The following is a 22,098-nucleotide window of genomic DNA, read 5'->3' as shown; positions in this document are numbered from 1 at the left end:
TTTGTAGCTTACCGTATTGTTGGTAAAAGAAGCAGGCAGCAGCTCCTTTCTCAGTGAAAGATGTCCATTTACAGATCAAAAGCCTCCCAAATGGCTGACTCAGGAAAAGTATTCTCCGTCAGAGCTGTGCCCCACGCAGCAGGGTGACCACAGGAGCTGGAAGGACGAAGAACAACAAGCAGACTCTTACATCTTTATCCTTTCCCTCACCTCCAGTGATTTGCTTTTCCTTACAGTAATGCCCCCTTGATATTGAGCTCCTTAAGGATTGAATAAGGGTTTGAGTCAAAATATAACTTATTTTCAGTACAGTTATGAGCATTGAAGTAACTGGGGGAAAGGTAATTCTGTCAGTGGGAGATCATGACCACCAACTCATGGACCACCTACCCAAAATAGACCCCAGACTCCAATGGAGCGAAGAACTGTGCATGTGGACTAATGAGCGTGAGAAGCAAGAGATATAACTTGCAAATAGGGGGTCGAGCACTAATTAATAAAAAGGTTATGTAATAAAATGTATGCCTTTGTTTGTTAAATTGTATAAATAGTGTAAAATTTTGATGACTGGGGAGCTAGCCTTTTGGGGGTTGCCGACCTAGGTCCCTACTTTGCGCAAACCAGAATAAAAAAGAAATACCTCGCCTCAGTGTGTGAGGCGGCGTACACTTCCATCCTTCAGAACCCCTTGCACAACAACAATCATAAACCAGCTCCTTGAGGGTAGCAGCGCTCAAAAATTAAAGTGGGCCAAAGAGAAAATGCCTAAAATGCCCAATGAGGGGCAGCCATCAGAGGAAGGGGCCCGGCTTCCCCTCATGCCGGCTCGGGAGGGGGACAGCCCCGTCCCTGAGGGTGCTGAGGGAGGGGACGGCAGCACGGCCAGGCGGGGCGGCTGTCGCGCCTGTCACAACCCCGCTGTCACCCCTGCTCCCGCTCCCCTCCCTGACGTGACTTCAAAGCTATATGAGAAAAGTATTTATTATGTACGTTTCATCATAATCCTGCTCTAAACACGGAAGGGACTTACAACGCCAGCTAGGCGAGAGCAGGGATAAGTACAGGGGTGAGCGTTGCGAGAGGCTTTAGGCAGCACAACCCTCCCGTTCGCCGCGCAAGGCAAGCAGAGCAGCACCGCTGACACAACCGACAGCAACAACGAAAACAGGCGACAATAACAAATTAATCGCAACATAACAGGAGCGCCAGGGCTCGGACCGCCCCCGCCGCCGACACCAGCGGCGGTGCCGCCCTGCACTGTCCCGCCCTGTCCCGTAAGATGGCGGCGCGGCTGCTTCGTCTGCGGACCGCTCTGAGGGCCGCCGGCTGCCGGCTCTCCTCTGCCCAGGCCAGGTGAGCGGGGCCGGCCCTGGTGCCTGGGGAATCCCGCCGGGGAGCACCGCGAGAGCGGGTGGGAGGGCACCCCGAGTTTGGGCTCCTTAAAGAGCGGGGGCTGTGCCTTTGCCCATCTGCATGGGGGGGGACGTGTGTGCGGGTTGATGGGGCTGTATAGCTGTATGTGCACACATTCTGTATGGATATGTGTGTGTGGTGGGTGTGCGCATCCGTGTGTGTGTTCGGAGCGGTGTGGATGCGTGTGCTCTGGGCGTGTGGCGGGAGGGTTACGGGCACCGTATCTATAGATGCGGGCGTGTGTGTGTTTGCGGCTGTGCTCCCCTTGCGGGAGGCAGCTGGGGCTGGGCGAGCCCCCTGAGCCGGGCGGGTCCGGGATCCCGCCGAGCCCGGCGGTCCGGGAACCCCAGCGCATCGCCGTGATATCCCGACCTTTGCTCCACTTCCCGGCCCGGCCTGGGGACAGCGAGTCCCGTGCTGGCCGCGTCCTTGCCCGGGCACACCATTCCCCCGTGGCATCAGGCGCTCAGCGTCAGGGAAGGGTTTTTTTTGGGAGCAGAAGGGCAGCATTGTGTTCACACCTTCCGCGGCCTAGGAGTTGTCTTTCCTAGGGCTTTGGTTGGCATAAGGCCCTTCCCTGTGTGACATGCGGGGTGTGAGCCATAATTAAACGTAAGAGTGGACTTAAAGAAAGCTCAACATCGTCTCAAACAGCCTTAAAAATAAGGTGGAGCTTTTGAGAGAGTCACAAAATACTCAAATTGCTGTATCCCACTTTTTACAAATACGATTAGAAATAAATAGTGTCTGTGTTTCTGGGGTGTTTAATCCTTTGCACTGGGAGAGCATGAGTAGCTACATATGGCAGTAAATAAAGACTTTTGTCTCAATAACAGAGTAAGTAACTGTGGGCTTAGCTGAATTTTGTGGCACTACACACAGTTGCTGTGCTGAGGAACTGAGGAGAGGTTCACAAAATAGTTTGAGAAAGGAACAGCGAATGCCTTTTCCATTTACTACAGCTCAGCTCTGTACTTAAAATTTCTGATGTTTTGTGGCAATAAAATAAAAATAAGTCAAAGAATCCAATGCATAAATATGAATTTTCATTTTAGCCTTAAAGTAATATGTCATCCTTTATGTTCTAAACCCCATCTAAAGCTTTATCAACCCTTCCTTGTTATTTCATAATTACACTTTTCTTGTTTGGTTTCTACTACTGACACCAGTTTCAGGTGTGGGGTTTTTTTTGTTAAAACAGCATTTTAATTTTACATATGTTTTTATCAGAGTTTTGTGAGGCTCGGCCTTCCCGCACAACAAAAATACTGAGATTTAGAATGATTTAGAAAGTATTACTTTCAAGGTTATGTATATGTGATAATGCATAATACAATACATCCCTTGGAGTGTGCAAATTCACGTTGCACTCACTTTTATTCTGAGTATGGGAATTTTCAGTGTCATGGATTTGCAAGTTTGGGACTTTTTGAGGAGCATATACAGAATGAACAAAATTCACCAAAAATGTTTACTTGTTCATCAAGTTACCCCCTCAGTTTAAATTGAGCTGAATTGCATTTTGGAAGTTGTATGACAAGGGGAGAGAGAAAGCAGCAATGTTTTTTAGCACTCTAATGAACAGAAACTTTATTATTTTACCTATATATGTATTATTATTGTTTTTAATTTATTTGAAGTGTTAAGGACAAGCTAGTCTTGCCTTACCTCCTTTAACAGCCCACTGAAGTGCAGAGTCTGTTAAGTCTTTGTGTTTATGGTGGATATCCTTTGGACCTAGCAGTGTACCAGAATTGGGATGTGAACTATGTTTAACAACTCAGGTGCTTCCTCTCTTTTAAAAAGGTTATGTAAATATAAATAGAGTGCCTGTGCTCTAACAGATGCTTCATTTGTCTTTTTCAGTCCTCTGCAAACTGAACAACATGGCACAAAGCGCCTGGAACCATCTTCTGCTAAAACTTTGCTTGATATAGGCACTCGGAGAATCTTCTCATCAGAGCATGATATCTTCAGGGAGAGTGCCAGGAAGTTCTTTCAGGAAGAAGTGCTGCCTTTTCATGCAGAGTAAGATAATCTCTTAAATGTTTTGTTTTGCCAAATGATATGCATTTTTTCCCCCAAAATGCTTTTTGCAGTGTTACTCTTAATATGGCAAGATAAACAGGTTATTAGTTTTCATTTACAAGCTTTCTATTTCAAATTTACTGCATTAAAACAAACCTGCGAAAATTGTGCATGAAGGAAAATCACACATAACCAAAATCCCCTGCATCCTCTGAGCTCCAGTGCAGACAGTCTGGCATCACCTGCTTAGGCCTATGAGCAGACAAATGCAGTTTGCAGGAGTTGCAGCAAGTATTCCTGCTTTGTAGGATTAACTGGTGACACCAGTGTCTTAGGTGGAGTTAGGAGACAGTTCAGTTCCCATGGGACTGATGTAACTAAAAAAGGCATTCATCTTGTGTCTAGGTTACATTGCAGTAGATTTTGTAACAACATACAAGATCATATAGCATGGTAACGTGAATTATGTATTACCAAGAAACTTGTACAAAACATCTTTGTTTAAATTTCTGTAACTTTTATTTCTGTGGAAATATGGGACAGAGTAGAAGTATTGTAATTCCACTGAACTAGAGCTGGAGGGTGGTTTTAGCCCTTATTTTATCTATATCCAATCAAGTTATAGTTGGGGAAAGAAAAGAAATTAACTGAAAGACATGAACTGAACGTGTTAAGCTTCAAGTAGGTTCTTCAGCAATTTTTACTTTACTTGAAGTGAAAACAGTGCGGGGTAGTGAATTCTGAAATTGCCCTGCTAGATGAGTATCCTGATACAGCTCACAACTGAGTGGGTGGAATATTGTGGCTCTGGGACAGGAATGAGCAGCAGGAGGCAAACGACTTTCAGCAGGATTGGTGGCAGCCAGTTTTTTTATCCTCAGACCACAATCTCATGGTAGTATGCTATGCTCTTCCATTGTGCTGTTATATTCTGTCCACAAAACCAGATGTTTTCCCTCATCTTTTGTTGGACTTGTGGTGCAGATTTGTGAACAGGTACTGGCTCTACTTAAGGTTACTGAAGATCCTATTTACTGTTGTGCTGACACAAGGGTTTCTTAGAGAGGCTGGAACAAGTTGAAATTTTGTTCTTGCATCACTTCGATGACTGATGAACCAATCTGTTCTTACACCTTTCAAGTAAACAAGGAGGCTTCAGGCACAGTATATTAATTGTCTGGGCTGATGTGAAAAGCCAAATGTGGCATCAGTGAATGCAATTGTGAATTACTGTGAGGAAGTGAAGCTTTGGTGCTGGGTGAAGTAGAGACAGGAATGACCCTGAAAGAGAGGGGAGGGGTGAAACAAAGGTGGTCAAGAGAGATTTTTGTAAGATTTCCAGTGTGGGAGCAAAAGCTCTGGAAAGGAGCTTAAATACTAGAAAGCTTAAGTAGTGGAACAGGTTGCCCAGAGAAGCTGTGGACACTCACCCCTAGAAGTGTCCAAGGCCAGGTTGGATGGGGCTCTGAGCAACCTGGTCTAGTAGAAGGTGTCTGTGTCCATGGCAGAGGGTTGGAACAACATGATCTTTAAGGTCTCTTCCAACCCAAACCATTCTGTGATTCTATAGTGCTATTCTATATATAGGATAAGATACTTGGTGAACTGTGGATGAAGAGATGTGGTATAGCTCTGCTGCACTCAGGTGTGTCAGAGGAATGTCTTTGATATAATCTGTCTATCATATAATTTTAAAATTGTGATTTTAAAAAAAAAAGACATTAAAAAAACACTTGGACCATTAATGGCTATTTCTACTGAGTTGGCAAATCCCATAAAGAGGAACTATTTTTCTAAGAATAACGTATTCCTATGGTGTTAAAGTTTGCAAACTGTCATCAGCTAAGCCCCTAAAAGTCTGTCTGTTTACACAGACTTGAAACTACCTTAAAGCAGTAATTTCACAAGATACAGTACTGACTTGTTCTAAGTGCACAGGGACCAATTTTTGTATAAAAGTGGCTAATATAACATTTTGGTTCTGATAAAGCAGTTCTCATTGGTAGAATGGAAATCTTTCACAAAAGATACTGACGTGTCAAACTCATTTTGTACTGGGGAAGATGGAGTGTCGTGAAGATAAAGACCTGCTTGTAATTATCCAGATGGTTGTGACTAAATCTCCTAAATACCAGTCTGGTGTAACAGTCATAACAAGTCTAATGAAATTCCTGTCGGGTTACATGTTGGAAGCAGGAGTTCAAACTTGTTTTACAGGTGATGCCCCTGTAATGCCAGTGGCATCTGTGGACTTGAAGATTAGAAAACCTGTGACTAATCCACTGCTTCTTGGCTGTGAGGCAGTTGTGTGTGTACCCTCACACTGTTGGTGGTGGTGTTCCAGTGTGAAGCAGCAGCCATGGCAAATAAACAGTAGCATGTGGGGGTTTAATGTATGACCTTGTTCTTGTGTTCATTTTGCAGATGGGAGAAGGATGGCCAAGTGAGCAGGGAGCTCTGGGAAAAGGCTGGACAGCAGGGTTTGCTGGGTGTTGCTATTGCTGAAAAACATGGAGGCATCGGAGCGGATATTCTCTCTTCAGCCATTGTCTGGGAGGAGCAGTGAGTACTAGATACTTCAGGAAGTATTTCAGTGATGATATCATCGATGACTGTATTTTTTTTCCATAAGTTGTCCTCATTATGGACTATGTTTGCTTACAGCAAACAGAGTTGTCTTTCTTGTGGAAAGGTTAATTTACACATATGTAAATCCCTCTTGTTTTAAGTATTCTGGATCACTGTTTGAGTAAAAAGTGTCATTGTGCTCCACCGGCTGGGGGAAGTATTTTTTTTAGCCTGGTTCCATTTGGCTGTTAAAGTACACTCTGTATATAATGCTAAAAGTGCCACAAGCTCAGATTGTCTGAGGCTTCTGTGTAGTGGGGTTTTCTTCATTGTTGCATTTATGTTGTAATGATGTAGAGTGCAATGTTTATGTCTTTGCAGTACTTGTTTCTGAACTTCCCCCCGCCTCTTTTTTTGTCCCCAGAATGTATGTGAACTGTACAGGCCCAGGGTTCAGCCTTCATTCAGATATCGTCATGCCCTACATTGCAAACTATGGCTCTGAAGAACAGATCAAACGCTTTATCCCCCAAATGGTTGCAGGCAAGTGCATTGGAGCTATCGCCATGACAGAACCTGGGGCTGGCAGGTAAGCCAAATATTAAAACAGTTGTCTCAAATTATGTGCTCTTCATTGATTTATCAGTGAAAAACATTGTGAGCCTCCTGGTTATATGCTCACCTTAGTGACTAGGCTATCCTACATTAGGTAGGACCTTGAAAAACCTGTTATAGATTACTACAGCTTTGTCATTTCAAGATATTAGCTCAGAGTACATTTCTGTCTCATCCTGCTGTGGGCAAATATGTTTTGTATTTACTTTTGCAACATAAGTTTATAGTTACCAACTTGCTTGTCATGTGAACATACTTTTAATATGAAATATTAAGGAGAAAATTACATGCCTTGGTAAAGAAGGCTTGACTTTACTGTTAGCTTTTGTCATGGAGCAGAGCACCTTATTTTCTTTCCTCTGAATCCTTCCAGAGACGTACTTCTCCTTGCCCATCATTATTGAATGGCAGCCAGCACGTGTTTGGAGTAGTCAGAGCTGGCTAGTTTCCAAAACAGAGAGGGACAGAAGACCAAAACCTGTTGGTGTCATGCTTCTACAAATGGTAGATGTGGCTCATGGCTTTTCACAGAGCCTTCTGATCAGGACTGAGCCTGCTTAGAGGATGTGGTTTTGTCTGGCATTTGTCATTTAAGGCATATTGGCATGAGGGGATGCTGACCCATGCTTGCATTACACCCCCTCCCACAAGCAGAGTTGGGAAAATGGAACCTCATGCTTCTGTGTGATTGCATAGATTTATCATCCTTTTCCACAGCGTGTTTTTGGTTTCTGTGTTACACTGAGCTCTTTCCCTGTGTTTCACTATCCTCATCTGTTTTCACTGAGGCTGTGGCTGGATGATATAAAATCTACCTTATTTTGTACTGGTTAGAATTCAAGATAAAAACTGCAGCTTCCGGAATGGTTTCTTGAAGGACCTTTTGAATTTCGTTTCAGTGACTTGCAGGGAGTACGGACATATGCGAAAAAAGATGGGAGTGACTGGATTCTTAATGGGAGTAAGGTAAGTGCACAGACATACGTGCTGCTCATAGGCTTTGGGAACTGAATGCATCCAATTCAGTGCACCACAGTTAGGATCTGCTCACAGTCCCTGCAGTTTGGGGTTTTTGTGTGGGTTGTGTTGTGGGTGGGTTTTTTTGTCTCAGTTACTTTTTTTATTAATAGGTCTTAAGATGTTTTTGTTACTGGCAGTTTACAGACCAGTTTATGGGAGAGCTTGTTTAGATTATTTTTGTAGCTTTTAAATAACCCTATCAAAAGGCCTGTTTTGTCTTCAATTGTGAATAAAAGGGGAAAAAAAGGTGCTCTATAGTATAAGCAGAACCAGGGCTGGGTTTTAATACTGAGGTTTAACAATAAAATATATACAGTACTACTTGTGAAATCTTCTGTGGCCTGAGTAAATACTTGTTTTGACACAATGCAAGCTTTGGAATCTTTATTCAGGAGCTTGCTGGTCATGTTAGGAGAAAAAAAGAAAACCAGCTGTATCAGATGCTCTGTGTGTGTTGTAAAGCTGTTGCAAAGCATTGACCTCTTCTTTCACTGCCATAGTAAAAAAGCAAGAAGGCAGAAATAGTGTTGAAAATAGGAGTGTGGGTTCAACAGAGCTTTTTTTGAAGCTGTGAAATGTGTTAATCTTCTTATGTACCCCTGCTGGTAGCATAGACTGATGGAGACTTCTGGCCTTAGCAGAATTGCAGCGATGAGAATGTGTGCAAACAAATGCATATGTTCAGGTGCTCAGAAGGTGCTCATGCTGTTCATTTGAAGCCAAGCAGGACAAAAAGCTCATTTCTTTTGCTAGAATTAAGATGGATCCATTTAGCAGGTCCGTGAGTCATTCTGCAGGATTATAGTAAGCAGTTGTGACAGGAAGTCAGTGAATTTTGTGCGTTGTACCTTGCTGATTTAATTTGTAGACAAGAGAATTTCTGTGTTCATTTAGTATCTACATTTGGTACTGTATTCTTCTTTATCATGAGACAGGAAAAGAAACAGATTATGTGCATTCTGTGACTTGACACAATACTTCTCAAACTAATGTCTGCCTTTGTTCCAAAACACTTCATTCAGAAACCTTAAAATTCTGGACTCTTGAACCTTGCCTTTCAGTTCACCTGTGAAAGTGTCAATGTAATTCTGCTTTCTGCTACTTGATGATCTCTCCTAACTTCTCTCCACACAGCTCATGGCTTTAGTCCAGGTTGCCTTTTTTACAGGTATTCATCACTAACGGTTGGATGAGTGATGTCGTGATCGTGGTTGCGGTTACAGACCGGGAGGCCCGATCCCCTGCTCATGGGATCAGCCTTTTTCTGGTGGAGAATGGAACAAAAGGTTTCATCAAAGGACGCAAACTGAACAAAATCGGCCTTAAAGCTCAAGTGAGTTGGTACAACCCCTAACCCCCAACGCAATAGACTTGGAGGAAGCCTAAACCACTTAATGCCGAGCAATAGCTAAATAAATATTAGATGGAACTATGGTTTTATTCTAGTTGTTAGGCTTTAGAGCACAGCCATGCAGAGTATGTGTGCTCATTTTGCCTGTGGAAGTCTGAAATGTGATCTGCAAGGAGAGGCTGAGGAAGCTGGATTTGTTCACTCTGAAGCAGCCTGGAAGGACAGGCTCTAGATATGGTGGAACCATGTTCTCTGTGGTGTATAGTGAAAGGGAGAGCGGCAAATGACATAAGTTACATTAAGGAAAATTTTAAGTAGGTATTAGGAAAAAAATTTCACCATGAAAGTGGTTGGATAGTGGCACAGAGCCCCAGAAAGGTCATGGAGCCTTCATCTTTTGGAGCTTTGGAAAGCATAAATGGACAAGGCCTCAGCTGATTGTTTTTCTGGAGCTGCTTTGAATAGGAGATAAACTAGATGACCTCTGGAGGATCATTCTAGCCTAAACAATTCTATGATTTCACGTTAAAGTGTACAATAACAAGAAAAAATAGGGCAAAAGAAGTGTAATGAAGAGATTACAGTGTCAGAGTATCAACTGTTGTGTTCCAAATCCTCTTAGGACACGGCAGAGCTGTTTTTCGAAGATGTGCGGTTGCCAGCCAGTGCCTTGCTTGGAAAAGAGAACAAAGGCTTCTACTATCTGATGGCAGAGCTCCCTCAGGTAAGAGGAACGTGAGTGCTTGCTGTCTGTGGGAAGAATTCAGAGACAATTTTTGTCACTTAGTCTTGACATTTATGTATTGTGGGGAGTCACCTTGGTCTCTGAAGTGGGGTGTCTGTAGGCAGTGTTGTGTTGATGCTGCTGCTTTTTAGCTGAAGTATGCAGTGCTCAAAGTGCAGTGCTTTGGGCTTTGGTAAAAATGTTGATATCTACTAGGTCAAAGCCATATCTTTCAATCAACAACCCAGCTATTGTAGAACCTGAGGGTAGTGTATTAAAAGGAACATACCACAGCTTTCTTGTGTACTTTTAGCATGGAACCACTTTGCTTAGTAAATTAAATATAGCTTGGAGGTCTCTGATGCATTTGGCATTCTCTTTAAAGAAACAAGCACTGCTGTTCTAGCTCCTCCCCCAGTAGAAGCATATTAAAGATACAAGGAACTCTGTTCATGTAAGAAAATGAAGAAAATTGCTTAGCTACCAAAATATCTTGCTAGTTACAACTTAGTTTATGAAGTTTTGGAACTATTTGGGAGGACGAAGCAATGTGGTTTTTCAAAATGTGACTGTGCTTTTAGTCAAAACTATGGCTTTGTCTCATCTGGTAGAGATCACGTTTATTTAATTATTTATTGTCAGTAAATGAAAAACCTGATCAAAAGAAATATATTACAGCTTTAAAGAAATAGATGCACTCATGAACAGATTCACCGTAATCATCAGATGATTTCATTGGTGCCAGAAGCAGTTGTTGTGCACTTAGTTTTTAGTTTTCACCATGTTATGAGGAAGGAAAAAAAAACCTGTTTCTGTAGGCTTTGTTTTTTTCTAGAGTTGTCCTATTGAAATTGTTAAATATAGTTGTTGTTTAGTTTGAGCTGTGAAAATGAATAAAAGAAGCAGAATTTGATGTGAATTTTTCAGTCGGTGAGAGTCCTGTTGTCGATTTGTAGCTAGCTTTTGTCATCATGATACAGCACTACCCTGTCTAAGACCTAAAAGTGAGCTTTGGGCAGCAAGGCATTCATTGCACTCACTAATTTCAGTAATGCAGTGTTGTCTGGTTGGGTATTTTGTGTGACTTCTGCCTCCCCTCTCTTAATGAACAACACCGAACATCTGTGTCCCAACTGTGCCTCTGATATAGAGAAATGTAGAACTAAGTCAACTGAATCCCATAATTTGTGTTCCAAAAGGAAAGACTTCTAATTGCTGATATGGCTCTTGCTGGCTGTGAATTCATGTTTGAAGAAACAAGAAATTATGTGAGACAAAGAAAAGCTTTTGGGAAGACAATTGCACACTTGCAGGTGAGTTTGAACTGAGAGACTTGTATACAAATTCCAGTGTATCTTTGCTGTACATCTGTGTATGTGAAATAGTGAGCAAATCAAAATCACTGGGCTATTTTGAAAGGATTATTTGCACAGGTTCTGCAGTTGGACTGTGGTGTTGCCTCCATGCCCATCATTCAGTTTTGAAAAGCAAAAAAAAAAAAATCAAAAAAACAGCACCAGAAAAGCCTTAGTGTATGTATTTTATGACAGGGTAAATACCTCCCAGCAGTGCAGCTTTTGGGAGGGAAGTATGCAGTCAAGAACTATACTGGTTCTTCTTTGTTGCTAAGAACAATTCCCATGTTGCTCTTAGGCTTGCATTTTACTGCCAGAGGTCATAATCACAGGGTCCATCACACCTGCTTGTGTTTCTGTGTCTGCCCAGAGACCTGGAGACTGCCTGTGCAGGCAGTGTGTTCCTCTGCATGCAGAGCATTGCAGAAAAAGGACATTAGAGGCTGGTGCTGGCGGGGACTCACAGCAGTGATCTTGCTGCCCAGATGCTGCAGAGGTGCTTGTGTTCAGCTTTATGAGCGTTGTAATGAGATTCCTCAACCAGCAGTGAGTTGGGTGTTTGTGTGACTGTCTGTAAAACTGTTGGATTATACTCTGTGGGCAAACCTCCCTCCTGACAGGGGCAGGTAGCTGTGTTTTGAGACATTTGTGCCTACGCTCTTCAGCTGCAGTCATAAAACAGATACTGCTTTGCGCAGGGTTGCTATATTACAGTCTGCCTGCAAACCACCTCAGCTGTTAGGGCTGAAGCAGACCAAGCTCCTGCGTGTTTGGTTTATAGAGCAGAAGTGACTCATACCAGTTATGGATGTTGGCTGCCTCATTCTTAATATACTTTAGAAATAATTAACAACAACAGCAAAAAAATCCATTTCTGTGTCTTGAGACTTCCTTTGTCAAAATCAAACCTTTATTTATGAAGGGCACCAGAACTGGACCCTTTAGAGGCTGGAACGCTAGGTATCTTTCAGGAGACTGTGATCTTCATCTGTTTCTAAAGCTTACAGTCAGGAATCTATAATTTCAGATGGAATTTAGTATGAGCACCATGCAACTTTAACACAAAAGAAATATATTTTACCTTTTTTAATGTAGGTGAGGGATGATTCTTATTTGTAGCAACTCACTGTGCAGAGATCTCCAAAATAATTTCCTTTTTTTGGGTTAGGCCACTGCCAATCACCTCATAAAGTGTATTATTTTTGCCAAAATAAGACATTTCTGCTTATCTCTTCAGTTTCCTTTTTTTGTTACTGCTGGCTAGAGTGTGCATATAATAAATAATCCTTTCTAATTAGAGCTCTGCCTTGGCTAATTTATTTAGTCATGCTGTGTTACAGTGTTGGAAATCAAATCTTGTCTTTGCAATAGTAGACTTGTCTGGTATATTTGAAGCAAGAAGATCTTTTTTTGTACACAATCCTAGAACTGAGATTAGAAAGAACTTTTGTTATTGGCTGATGTTTTTATCCTCTCCCTACCAGAATTACAAGATGGTCTGATGCTTGCCTGGTCTGTTTTTAATACCCTTATGACGGATTTTTCCTCTGCTATCTAGAAACTCTTTTCCAGTGTGACAGAACTCAGTGCTGAAAAACTTTATGCTGGTCTAAAATTTCTTTTATGTTTTGCTTATGTCTTTTTGCATGTGACTTAAACTCTGAAGAATGCATAGAAAAGCATTAAATAGATGTTGAAATACTATTAGTTGGGGAAATCAGTGGCTCTACAGAGTGAAAAGATGTTCACCTACAAGATGGAACACTCAGAGCCTCCTGCTCTGTACTCCCTAGGAATATGTTTTCCAGGCTCTATGGCTTTTTCTCTTAAAGTCATGTTTGAGTTGACCTTGAGAAGCAAAGGGCAGTAAATTTTCTCTAATAACACTGGTGAAGACATAATTGTATGGAAAGTAAGGTGTCTTCTGGTGTACAGAGCCAAAGTTGTTCAAAATAGTGATTTCCAATCTTTCTGGAAAATGCTTAATTTTCTACTTAAAGTTTTAAACTGTACTACTTCTGCTTTCTTCCCTCTACCCCCTCTATGCAATTCCAAAACCTAGACGATACAGCACAAGTTGGCGGAAATAAAAACGCAAATTTGTGTGGCCCGAGCCTTTATGGACAACTGTTTGGAGCTTCATGCGGATAAACGCCTGGACTCTGCCACAGCTTCTATGGCAAAGTACTGGTATGTAGTTACAGTCCTGTGGAAGTATTACTTGCATGATCTTGCCAGGAGCCTAGTGATAAAACACCGAGCTGTTAAGATCTCATGGAAAGATAAAATTACTGTCTGATTAATAACAACACCGTCAGCTTCTAATAGAGACCGGTAGCTTTAACTTTCATCATGTATTCAGTGAAAATCTTAGTTACACTGAAAACCAGTGCTGGTTAAACAGATTAATTTCAGAATAAAGGCATGCTTTAGAATAGGTTTCTATTAATAATAAGATCAAGGATTCAGCTTTAGCTTCAAGTATATGTGAGTACTCCATAGGTATTTAGACAAAACTTACATTTTACTGTAGCAGATTGTTGTTCTGTGTTTGTTGGGTTTGGCTTTTTGTTTGTTTGTTTTTGGTTGTTTGGTTTGGTTTGGTTTTGGCTTGGTTTTGTTTTTTGTTGTTTTGTTTTTAGTGGAGTCTGAGGCTTGTTTTGCCCTTTTTTTTTTTTTTTTTAAGCAAACTTTGAATATATTTGGAGCTCCATGATACTTTTTAGTCAATGTTACTTAGCAATAGTTGTTTGGTGCAGCCAGTTTCCTAGGCTATCTGGTTTTGGGAAGAAATAGTTGGCTATGGCTCTCTCTGTAACTGAGACTAAACAGTGCTTTCCTTTGTTGTCCAGAACTCCTCCTCGCTCATCCTGTACTTGGTGGTGTTAGCTGTTAACTTACGTTTAACCAGAGAAATCTGGACAAGTGGAAACATCTAAGATAGTGGCACATGAACTTGGATAGTTTTAGTTTGCTTGCAAACTCAAGAGGGGAGAAAAATGCACAAGTAAATAATTTTATGGAAGATGCACAGGTTTACGGATTTTAGGCTTTAAAAAATTGGTATAGTTGAAACAAGCAGAGAATGCTAAAGGGATCCAGAGAGAATATTTACAGTGGAAGAAAGGATTTTGATTGAGTGTTATTCCTGGCACTGATTAGCTAGAAGTATCAAGTACATAAGCAGAGGCATTCAGTTTTGAGGAGGAGGAAACAACTAGTGCCAGCTCAGATATGCAAACTTCATCAACAAATTTCCCAAAACAAGGCATTTAAAACTCGCTCACTTGCCCAAACTGTTTAGCATCATGGTTTTTTGTGGATTTCCCCTTTTGCTAGTGGAGTCCCTGTGACTCCCTTCCATATAACTTCTTAAATGGTCTAGAAAATAATTGAATATAAAATTGCTTTATTCCCTAGTGTGTCAGGAGACCCTGTGCAGTTAATTTGCTTCAAACCTTTTGTATAGTCAGTGATTTGACTTAAAGCTTTGATAGATTTTAAAATGTGGTTTGTGCATCTTTTTTCTTATATCTGGAGAAAGGTCTACAGGGTTGTTTGGGGTTGTATTTTTTTGTGGTGAGAGGTTGTGTAACATGCCTAAATTAATTTGGGAATATATATAGGAAAGACAGTTGCAGTAACTCGCTGCTGCAGATTTAAGGTTAATAAACTGTAAGGATTTCACTGAATTTTCACTTTTGGAGAAAAGGACTCTTACATTCTTCCATGGGAAGCAGTTGACTTGAGTCATCATTTTTGTTCCTTCTGTTGCCACTCTGAAAGCTGTATGCTTAGAAAGTGGGGTTTTTTCATGCCTTGTAACTTTGGAATGAGCTTCCAGTGCAGTTAAAATTTATTTTGCTGTTAAGTCCATATTTTACAGTGAGCAAATCCCAGAAGAATTACAGTGCTTTTCAGAATGGGAGAGTCTAAAATTTATGAGGAAAATAAGTTATGCCCAGGTGATGGTTATGCACAAAGAGCATCCTGGTGTGTTGCTAGTGGGAATGGGCAGGCGGGAAGCCTGATTTGCTGTTAATTTGTGACAAAGCTGAGGGGTTTGGGAAGAAGAGGGACTGTTCAGTGTGCTTCACAAAAGAAATCTCTTGGCCTGTGAGAAAGGTAAACAAGCCTGAATGTTTTGAAACCTTTCCTTCTCTGAAAGCTGTTTAAAAAGAGAACAAATTTTTAATACATTAAATCGAATAGTATTTATTTCTTACTAGTCATGTTTTTGTCTTAACATCTCTCATAATGTTTCGCAGCATAACATCCTTCTAAAAACAAGCTTCTTTTTGTCCATTTAAGGTGTTCTGATCTCCAAAACAGCATAGCTACGCAGTGTGTGCAAATGCACGGAGGATGGGGGTACATGTGGGAGTATCCAATTGCAAAGTAAGTGTAACATTTCAGACTTGCATGATGAAAGATTACCAGCAAAGTGAAATGAGGCACTTCCTTAACATCTCCTTGTCAGTTGTTTAGTGTTAGCTGTGATTTACTGTTCCTTTTCTCATCGTGTTTATTGAAAGGCAATCTACTGTACAGATGTGTGCAAGAAGACTGTTTTGATTCTCCAAATAACTCTTAAGCTGTTAAGCAATTATTATCTATTTTGTCACAAAATAGGGGTGGGTTTTTTTAGAGGAAAAGATTAACTGAAAAAAAAAAGAAAAGCAAAACTGTAAAAATAAAAATGAGAGGAGCTAGTTTGTGTATTTTATCTGAAATTAATGCATATGTCTGAAGAAAAGAACATGTTGATCAGTCTAAGTCTTGTATTATGCCACAGGATATCAAATTGCTGAATCAAGGACATGCCTGGCTACACTCAGCTTTTTTACACCTTTTAAAATGAAAAGCTAAGAGATTTATATGCTGAAAGAAGAATTTGCCGTTCCCAATTTTTTGCCGAGTTTAAGAATTTAGAGACAGGGGGTTTTGCCTGTTTCCTTGTGCATTATCTGTGAAGGTTGTGTGCCATTAGTGCCATTTGCCACACTAAGAGGTTTTGGTGTTGATTTTATTAAAAAAACCCAAAATGACAAATGGGGAAAAAATAGCAAAACAAGGAATGTTGTGCAGTTGTCATAAATAGATAAACTGATTTTTTTAACTAGTAGGTTTAGATTTTTTTTTAAATTCATTAAAGAGTATGAAATATTGCTTTAAAATGACTTGTTCCTGCGTGTTTTCAATGAGTGCAATTTGTGAGTGTTCTGCAGCCTATCTTACTAAAGGAAGGCCGGCAAGCCCTGATCAAGGTGTTCTCGAATCCTTGCTTATCTGTGTGTGCAGTAGTTGCCCATACAGGGTTTTGTTGTCTGCGTGGTCCAGCAGCATGCATTTTTCCAGAGAATGCCTCATTGCTCCTGAGCTGTTCTCTCTATAGTGAAGCAGAATTAGGAGATTTCCTGGTTTGGCTCAGAGCACCTTGCAAAAGTTATAATATTTTAGGTAGTTAAAGCCTCTAGGAAAATATGAACCTCTTTTAACAATGGGAATTGCATACTTTAAAAAGAGGGATCTTCAAAGAGAAAACAACTGTTTTTCTTTTGATCGTATGTCCATTCTGAGGAGGTGTTTTTAATCTTTTCTTGCTTTGTTTTGTTTTTCCCCCCCCACAGAGCTTTTGTGGACGCCCGTGTTCAGCCAATCTATGGTGGTACCAACGAAATAATGAAAGAACTTATTGCTAGAGACATTGTCAGTGACAAGTAGGGCAGATGCTTACTACTTTGGAGAGTCTCATGGAATCCTTTTATATATTAATATATGGCATAAAATCAGGCATCAGAATGTGAAATAAATTTGGTGTATCATATTCTTTAAATGAAGTGACACTTAAAAAAAAAAAGGAACAACTAGTAATACCGGTGTGCTCATATGCAGGATATCTAATATCTTTAAATTTAATATTTTAAACTTTAAATTTAAATATTTTTGGAAATCACAGAGTAGCTTGTGTTTCAAGAGTTCTGGTAGTGAACATTGGGTAGTTTGGTCTTTCTGACTTGAAGCTATTTTATTGAATGCAGCACTCAGTTTTCAGAATCAAATTTCTAGAGAAGTCATATTCTTAACTAATGAAAAAAATTAAATGTTAATATAACTTCGAATTTGTATTTCCCCTTGAGAAGCAGAACTTGAAACTTTCGCTGTTGTTGCTATACACCTGCTCACTGCACAGCAGCTGCCCACTGTGCGGCTGACCCTTATGTTTACATCTAACCCGGAATGCCTTATTTTAATTAGTTTGTTCAAATAAACGTAATAAAGCATTTCTATGCAATCTCATGCTTGTCTGCGTTACTTCAAAGCCCGAGGGGGAACCGGGCTGCTTGCTCGCTGCCCGTGTTCACCTCAGGGTGCTGAGGGGGAATTCGGAGGGAGGGACCGTAATGCCGGTGAACGTGTTTTGCTTTTATTGGCGTAGTAACTCGGAAATATTTAGGAAGGTGTGTTTATGAAGTTTTTCTAGTTATTTACACATGCCGGAGGTTACAGTTGCACCTCCCGCAGCGGGCGCAGCGCAGTCCCCTCAGCTCCCTCACAGCCCCGGTGCGCGCGGCAGGGCGGGCGGCCGAGCGCCATCTCCGCGTCAGGCGGGAGGCCACGCCCCCCGGCGCGCCCGATTGGCCGCGCTCCTCCCCCTGAGGAGCGAGGGACACCCCGCCCCGCCGCGCTGCGCTTTTGCTGGGCGCGGACTCTTCAACATCGCCAGTGCGAGCCGCGCCGGGTGCCGCGCCGAGCGGGCTGGAGGCGGCGGCGGCGGCGCCGCTGTGGAGAGCCTGCCGGGTGCAGAGGCAAGCGCGGGGCTCCGCGGGGCACAGGCGGGCGGGCTGCGGGGCGCGGCGGGGCGCGGCGAGGCGGCGGAGGCGCGGCGAGGCCGGGCGGCGGTTGGTTCCCGCGGCGGGAGTGCCGGGTGCGCATGCGCGGAGTGGGGGCGGGGTGGTAACGGTCCGTGCGCGCGGCGGGGCGGGGTCGGTTGCGCTGAGGCGGGGGCGGGGCCACCCCACGCTCACCACGAGTGTCCCAGCAGGGATTTAAATCCTGGAGCAAAAGTTTGCTCTCGTAATCAGCCTGAACCGACCGACAGAGTTTCTTTTGCCTCAGAGTAACCCTGACCGAGACTTCCCAGACTGCAGACCGCTTACAGAGCTGGAGACTTGGGATAAAGTAGTTACGAAAGCTCGAGGGAGCAGCTCAGATCCAGTTGTGTCCCGCATCCTGCCTTGAGATTTCTTGTGTGATCTTGAGCAAAGTCTTTCCATGCGCTTTTTTGCAAGCTCCCTGCTTCCAAAATTCTGAAGCGTCTCCCAGAAAAAAAAAAGTAGCAGTGACTGAGGTATTCCATACCCCTCACCAGTGGGAAGCAAATTAAAAATGGGAATTTCCAATGGGAGCCAATTAAAAAAGAAATCCAAATGATTAAAGTGTGCTTTTTGTCAAAAGGTAAATTCTTCCTTCTTCTGCTTACTTTAATAAAAAGGAAATAGTAAAAATTAAACCAGATAAAGCCTGGTAGATGTACCAGCTCAGAAAGCAGTCTGTGTGCTTTAGGACTCTCCTGCCTTATTAGTCCTTGTTGTGAAATCCTGGGAAATGTTGTAGGGAGTTTAAATTCCAGTCATCTTAATTAGTGTCTTAAGAGCTGAGTATCTCTTGTTTAAGACCAAATTTTACGGCACTCTCCTCAAAGGCTGAAATTCAAAAGGAGAACAAATGTTGATATGGACTTCATGATGGATTGGAAAATATTGCAGATATTTGTTAGAGACGTATGTACAACCTCCTTACAGAGGCACCTGTTGTAATACAAGAAGTGTTTAACATATGTTAAAAATTACTTCAGATGTTACATTGTACATGGAATAGGAATTACAGTTTACATTGTAAACTGAATAGGAATTAGTTGATGATGTGGTAGTAAACTTGGGAGTTACACCGGATTCTGTTTGGAAACACTGGGAGAAAAACAACCCCGAATCACGGATTTTATCATAAGTGAATTCTGCTGAGTTCTATTGAAGTACATCCTTATTTTGATTTTTTTTTTTTTAATGATTGGAACTAGGTGATCTCTCTTAAATTGGTTTCTACTTGGTGTTCAAAGGGAGATCCTTTTTAGGGGGGTATGTGCATGTGTGTTTTGTTGTGTTGGGTGTTGGCATTTTTAAAGAGGAGGAGTTTGTGCTTATATCTTCTGGAGTGTACAAAATCCAGTTTGTTGGAGTTTGGAGTTTTGTCTGGATAGTTGTGCCTACACAGCGAGCGCTGCTGAAAGTTGAGGCTCCCTGCATAATCCTGTTTGCGTTTATGTTTTTTTTCTATTCTATTAATAGAACAAACTACTAAAATGCTTAAATACCTGTCATGATTAACTGGACTGCTTTTGAACTGAAGACAAAAGCTGCCTACTGAAATGATTTTTTTTTAAAGGCTAGTCCCAGGTGTGTTAAATATGGACTTCTTTCCATTTCCTTTGTTACATCTAATGAGGACATGCCCAGTGGGACCAATATCTCTTTTGTGGTCATTGCTGAAGACTGTTCTATGTGAAAATGCAGACTATGCTACTGAGCTGTTCTGTCTATTCTTAGAAATCACTATGATCCTGTAGGTTTACAGAAAAGTGGGAGCAGTAGTTAAAGCACACCCCGGGGATGCCTCCCACCAGGCAAGGCTTGGAGAAGCTGGGCAGGGTCAGTCCTGCCCACTGCACTTGGCTGAGGCAGTGCCGCAGTAGTGCCTGTTTGCCAGAGCACTTTATTTTTGTCCAGTGATTATCAGGAAGGCTTTCCAAGAGGAGCCAGGGATTACAGGGCAGACAGCACAAAGCTGTAGGAAACCAGGTTTTGTCAGTTGTGTTGAGGGCAGATCAAGCTTGCTTGTGTAGCTGCTGTCTCTTCTGCAGGTTGTTTCTAAGAGGCCTTAAAGCCTCTTAAAAAATTGAAAATTGAAATAGAGTATTTTTGAGCATTTTTGCTGGGCTTAATTTTCTGGTGCTTCACCAGATGCTGTCTGCTGACAGGGTCTTCTTTTTGCTTTTGGAATGCCTTCTAGACAAGGAAAAAACAGTGGAAGTTTGCTTATGTGAAACACTGTTAATCTGTAAGTAAACTGGAAATAGCCATATTAATTTGAAGTGTTATTTGTAGGCCCCTGAATTTCAAAGCAGAAAGAAATAAGAAATATAAAAATCTTACCCTAGACTCCAGAAATCTCATTACTATCAAGAAAGTTTTAGGTGTTTGGGATGAGGAAAAATGACTCAGTTTACAAGGAGTGAAGGCTGGTACAGAGAAGCCTTATAAAGGCCCATGCAAGGGGAGTTCTACTGTCATCGGAAACGAAAAGATCACAAACAAAAAATCCACTAGAAGACAAAGCAACCCTCTCCCTAAGCAAAAATCCCCCAGAACATTGTCTGCAGTGTTGTGTAACCAAAGTGATAGTGTTATGCAAGGGGGGGAAGAGTCAAAAAGTGAAAGGACCATAAACAAAAGCTGGGAAGGGAGGGAATGCCACCCTGCGTGCTGGCAGGTTTGTGGGTGGTTTTGTTGTGGTTTTTTTTAATAGGGAGCTGCTAATCACCAACACGAACATACTAGTTTCAGGATTTAGGCAAATTCCGGTGAGGTAAGCCTGGTAGGGAAGGGTATAAGGCAGAAATGAGGACTAAGAAATCAGCAAAGGTAGCAGGGGGAGAGGAGAGAGAGAGAGTAGGAGTCACTGAGGGATCAGGGACCTGTAGGTGTGGTGAGAGACGGGACCAGGGTGCCGGGTCAGGCTGTGATAAACTGCAATTCCCAGCTATATCCTCCTGGGTAATTAAGGCATTAAGGGAGGATAAGCATAAAGTCACTTTAAACATCGGTTACTGTACTCTGCATGTCTGGTACTTGTTTCTTCCCTTCCCTGGTACTTACTTAATGTCAGCTTTTCTTTCTGCAGTACTTTTTAGTCTTTTAAGTGGAGTGTGTATTCAGCAGATGAAAGGCAAACTGTTTGCCAGTTCAGTAGCATTTCAGCTGTTCTGGTTTTGAAACCTCAAGTAGTACACAATGGAAAAAGTTCCTGAAATGGTTTACCTATGACAAAAAAGCTTTTCCCAGAATGCAAATACAGCCTCTTCCAGAATACCATTTTGCAGTACTTGTCTTCCCTCCCTTTTTGCTTTTATTTCTATTCCCCCCCAAAGATAGTAGGTTTGGCTCTGGAAACTCCCAATAAGGGTGGAGCAAAATTATTTTTGCAGCTTTCGGCCAAAATGAAGTAAAATATGTCAAAATGAAAATTGTACAATTCGTGTCGAGCCAAGTACTTGTACTAAAATTTGTTTATAATTTTTTTGCAGCTGATTCTTTGTTTTGCTCATATGCCAATGACTTTTTGTGTGTGTGTATAAACTTCTTGGGGAAATAGCAAGAACGGGAGACTGGGACAGCTTTTGTGTAGTCTTAGTCTGTAGTCTGAAATTAACACACCTGAATGTCTCACATGACTGTCCTCAGGGCAGAAACATTTTGTGAGACTTTAAAGTTGCTGGGCAAGGGCTTAATTGAGTGATTTCCCTTTTCAAAAGCATTTTATTTATTTTTTAGTTGTAGTGTAATTTAAGCATCTTCTGTCAGGGACTCCTAATTAGTTAGTGTTTTGTCAGAGCTCTTTAGTTTGCTGTTTGTGCTTCCCTTTGACAGTACTTTGATTTATTCCCCTCTTTCCCCTGAAAGAGTGGGAAAGAAGTCCCCAGACTAAACAAAAAACAAAGAAAAAAATTGCTAATGGTATGTATTGCAGTTTTGGAAATTTGAAACTGTACCAGAAGGGTATGTGGTATTTGAGGGAATATGATCAAGTTAAAACACAATACTGTGTAATTTTTGTGCTGCCAGTTTTTTGAATAGGCTCTCCATCTTCATACAGGTATGTGATCCACATCTCCAAACTTCTTGTTTACTTGAGCAGCAGCTCTGCTGAGTGTAAATGTTTTCTGGTTTTCAGGAGTAGCAGCCTTT

At 41.7% G+C, this 22,098-nt stretch overlaps 2 protein-coding genes across 5 annotated transcripts in view; both read left to right on the top strand.

Moving 5' to 3' along the window:
* The first annotated feature begins 1,195 nt into the window (after positions 1 to 1,195).
* On the top strand, positions 1,196 to 17,369 carry ACADL (acyl-CoA dehydrogenase long chain). The gene is made up of 11 exons (XM_050340008.1): positions 1,196 to 1,353; positions 3,280 to 3,441; positions 5,866 to 6,003; positions 6,434 to 6,598; positions 7,524 to 7,590; positions 8,813 to 8,977; positions 9,618 to 9,719; positions 10,919 to 11,032; positions 13,137 to 13,264; positions 15,386 to 15,472; positions 16,705 to 17,369. The coding sequence occupies exons 1-11, from the start codon at positions 1,280 to 1,282 to the stop codon at positions 16,796 to 16,798; spliced, it is 1,296 nt and encodes a 431-aa protein (XP_050195965.1). The 5' UTR covers positions 1,196 to 1,279; the 3' UTR covers positions 16,799 to 17,369.
* Positions 17,370 to 17,748: 379 nt separating this feature from the next.
* KANSL1L (KAT8 regulatory NSL complex subunit 1 like) overlaps positions 17,749 to 22,098 on the top strand; it is a 62,826-nt gene continuing 58,476 nt past the window's right edge. For 3 of the 4 annotated variants that reach the window (XR_007631996.1, XR_007631995.1, XM_050339298.1), the window contains exon 1: positions 17,749 to 17,883. The gene's annotated coding sequence lies outside the window, so the exon portion shown is untranslated. The remainder of the gene's footprint in view (positions 17,884 to 22,098) is intronic. The other variant, XR_007631997.1, reaches the window with a different exon arrangement.

The sequence above is a fragment of the Myiozetetes cayanensis genome, unplaced genomic scaffold, assembly GCF_022539395.1.
Source record: "Myiozetetes cayanensis isolate MyiCay16 unplaced genomic scaffold, myiCay2020 scf9, whole genome shotgun sequence".
NCBI classification, from domain to species: domain Eukaryota; kingdom Metazoa; phylum Chordata; class Aves; order Passeriformes; family Tyrannidae; genus Myiozetetes; species Myiozetetes cayanensis.
This window is presented reverse-complemented; position numbering and strand designations above follow the sequence as displayed.

What these genes read in the sequence shown, in the direction of transcription:
- ACADL (XM_050340008.1), top strand. Translation starts at nt 1,280, where the DNA reads ATGGCGGCGCGGCTGCTTCGTCTGCGGACCGCTCTGAGGGCCGCCGGC. An exon ending in CTCTCCTCTGCCCAGGCCAG is followed by an intron (nt 1,354 to 3,279) that starts GTGAGCGGGGCC and finishes TGTCTTTTTCAG; the next exon opens with TCCTCTGCAAACTGAACAAC. An exon ending in TGGGAGTATCCAATTGCAAA is followed by an intron (nt 15,473 to 16,704) that starts GTAAGTGTAACA and finishes CCCCCCCCACAG; the next exon opens with AGCTTTTGTGGACGCCCGTG.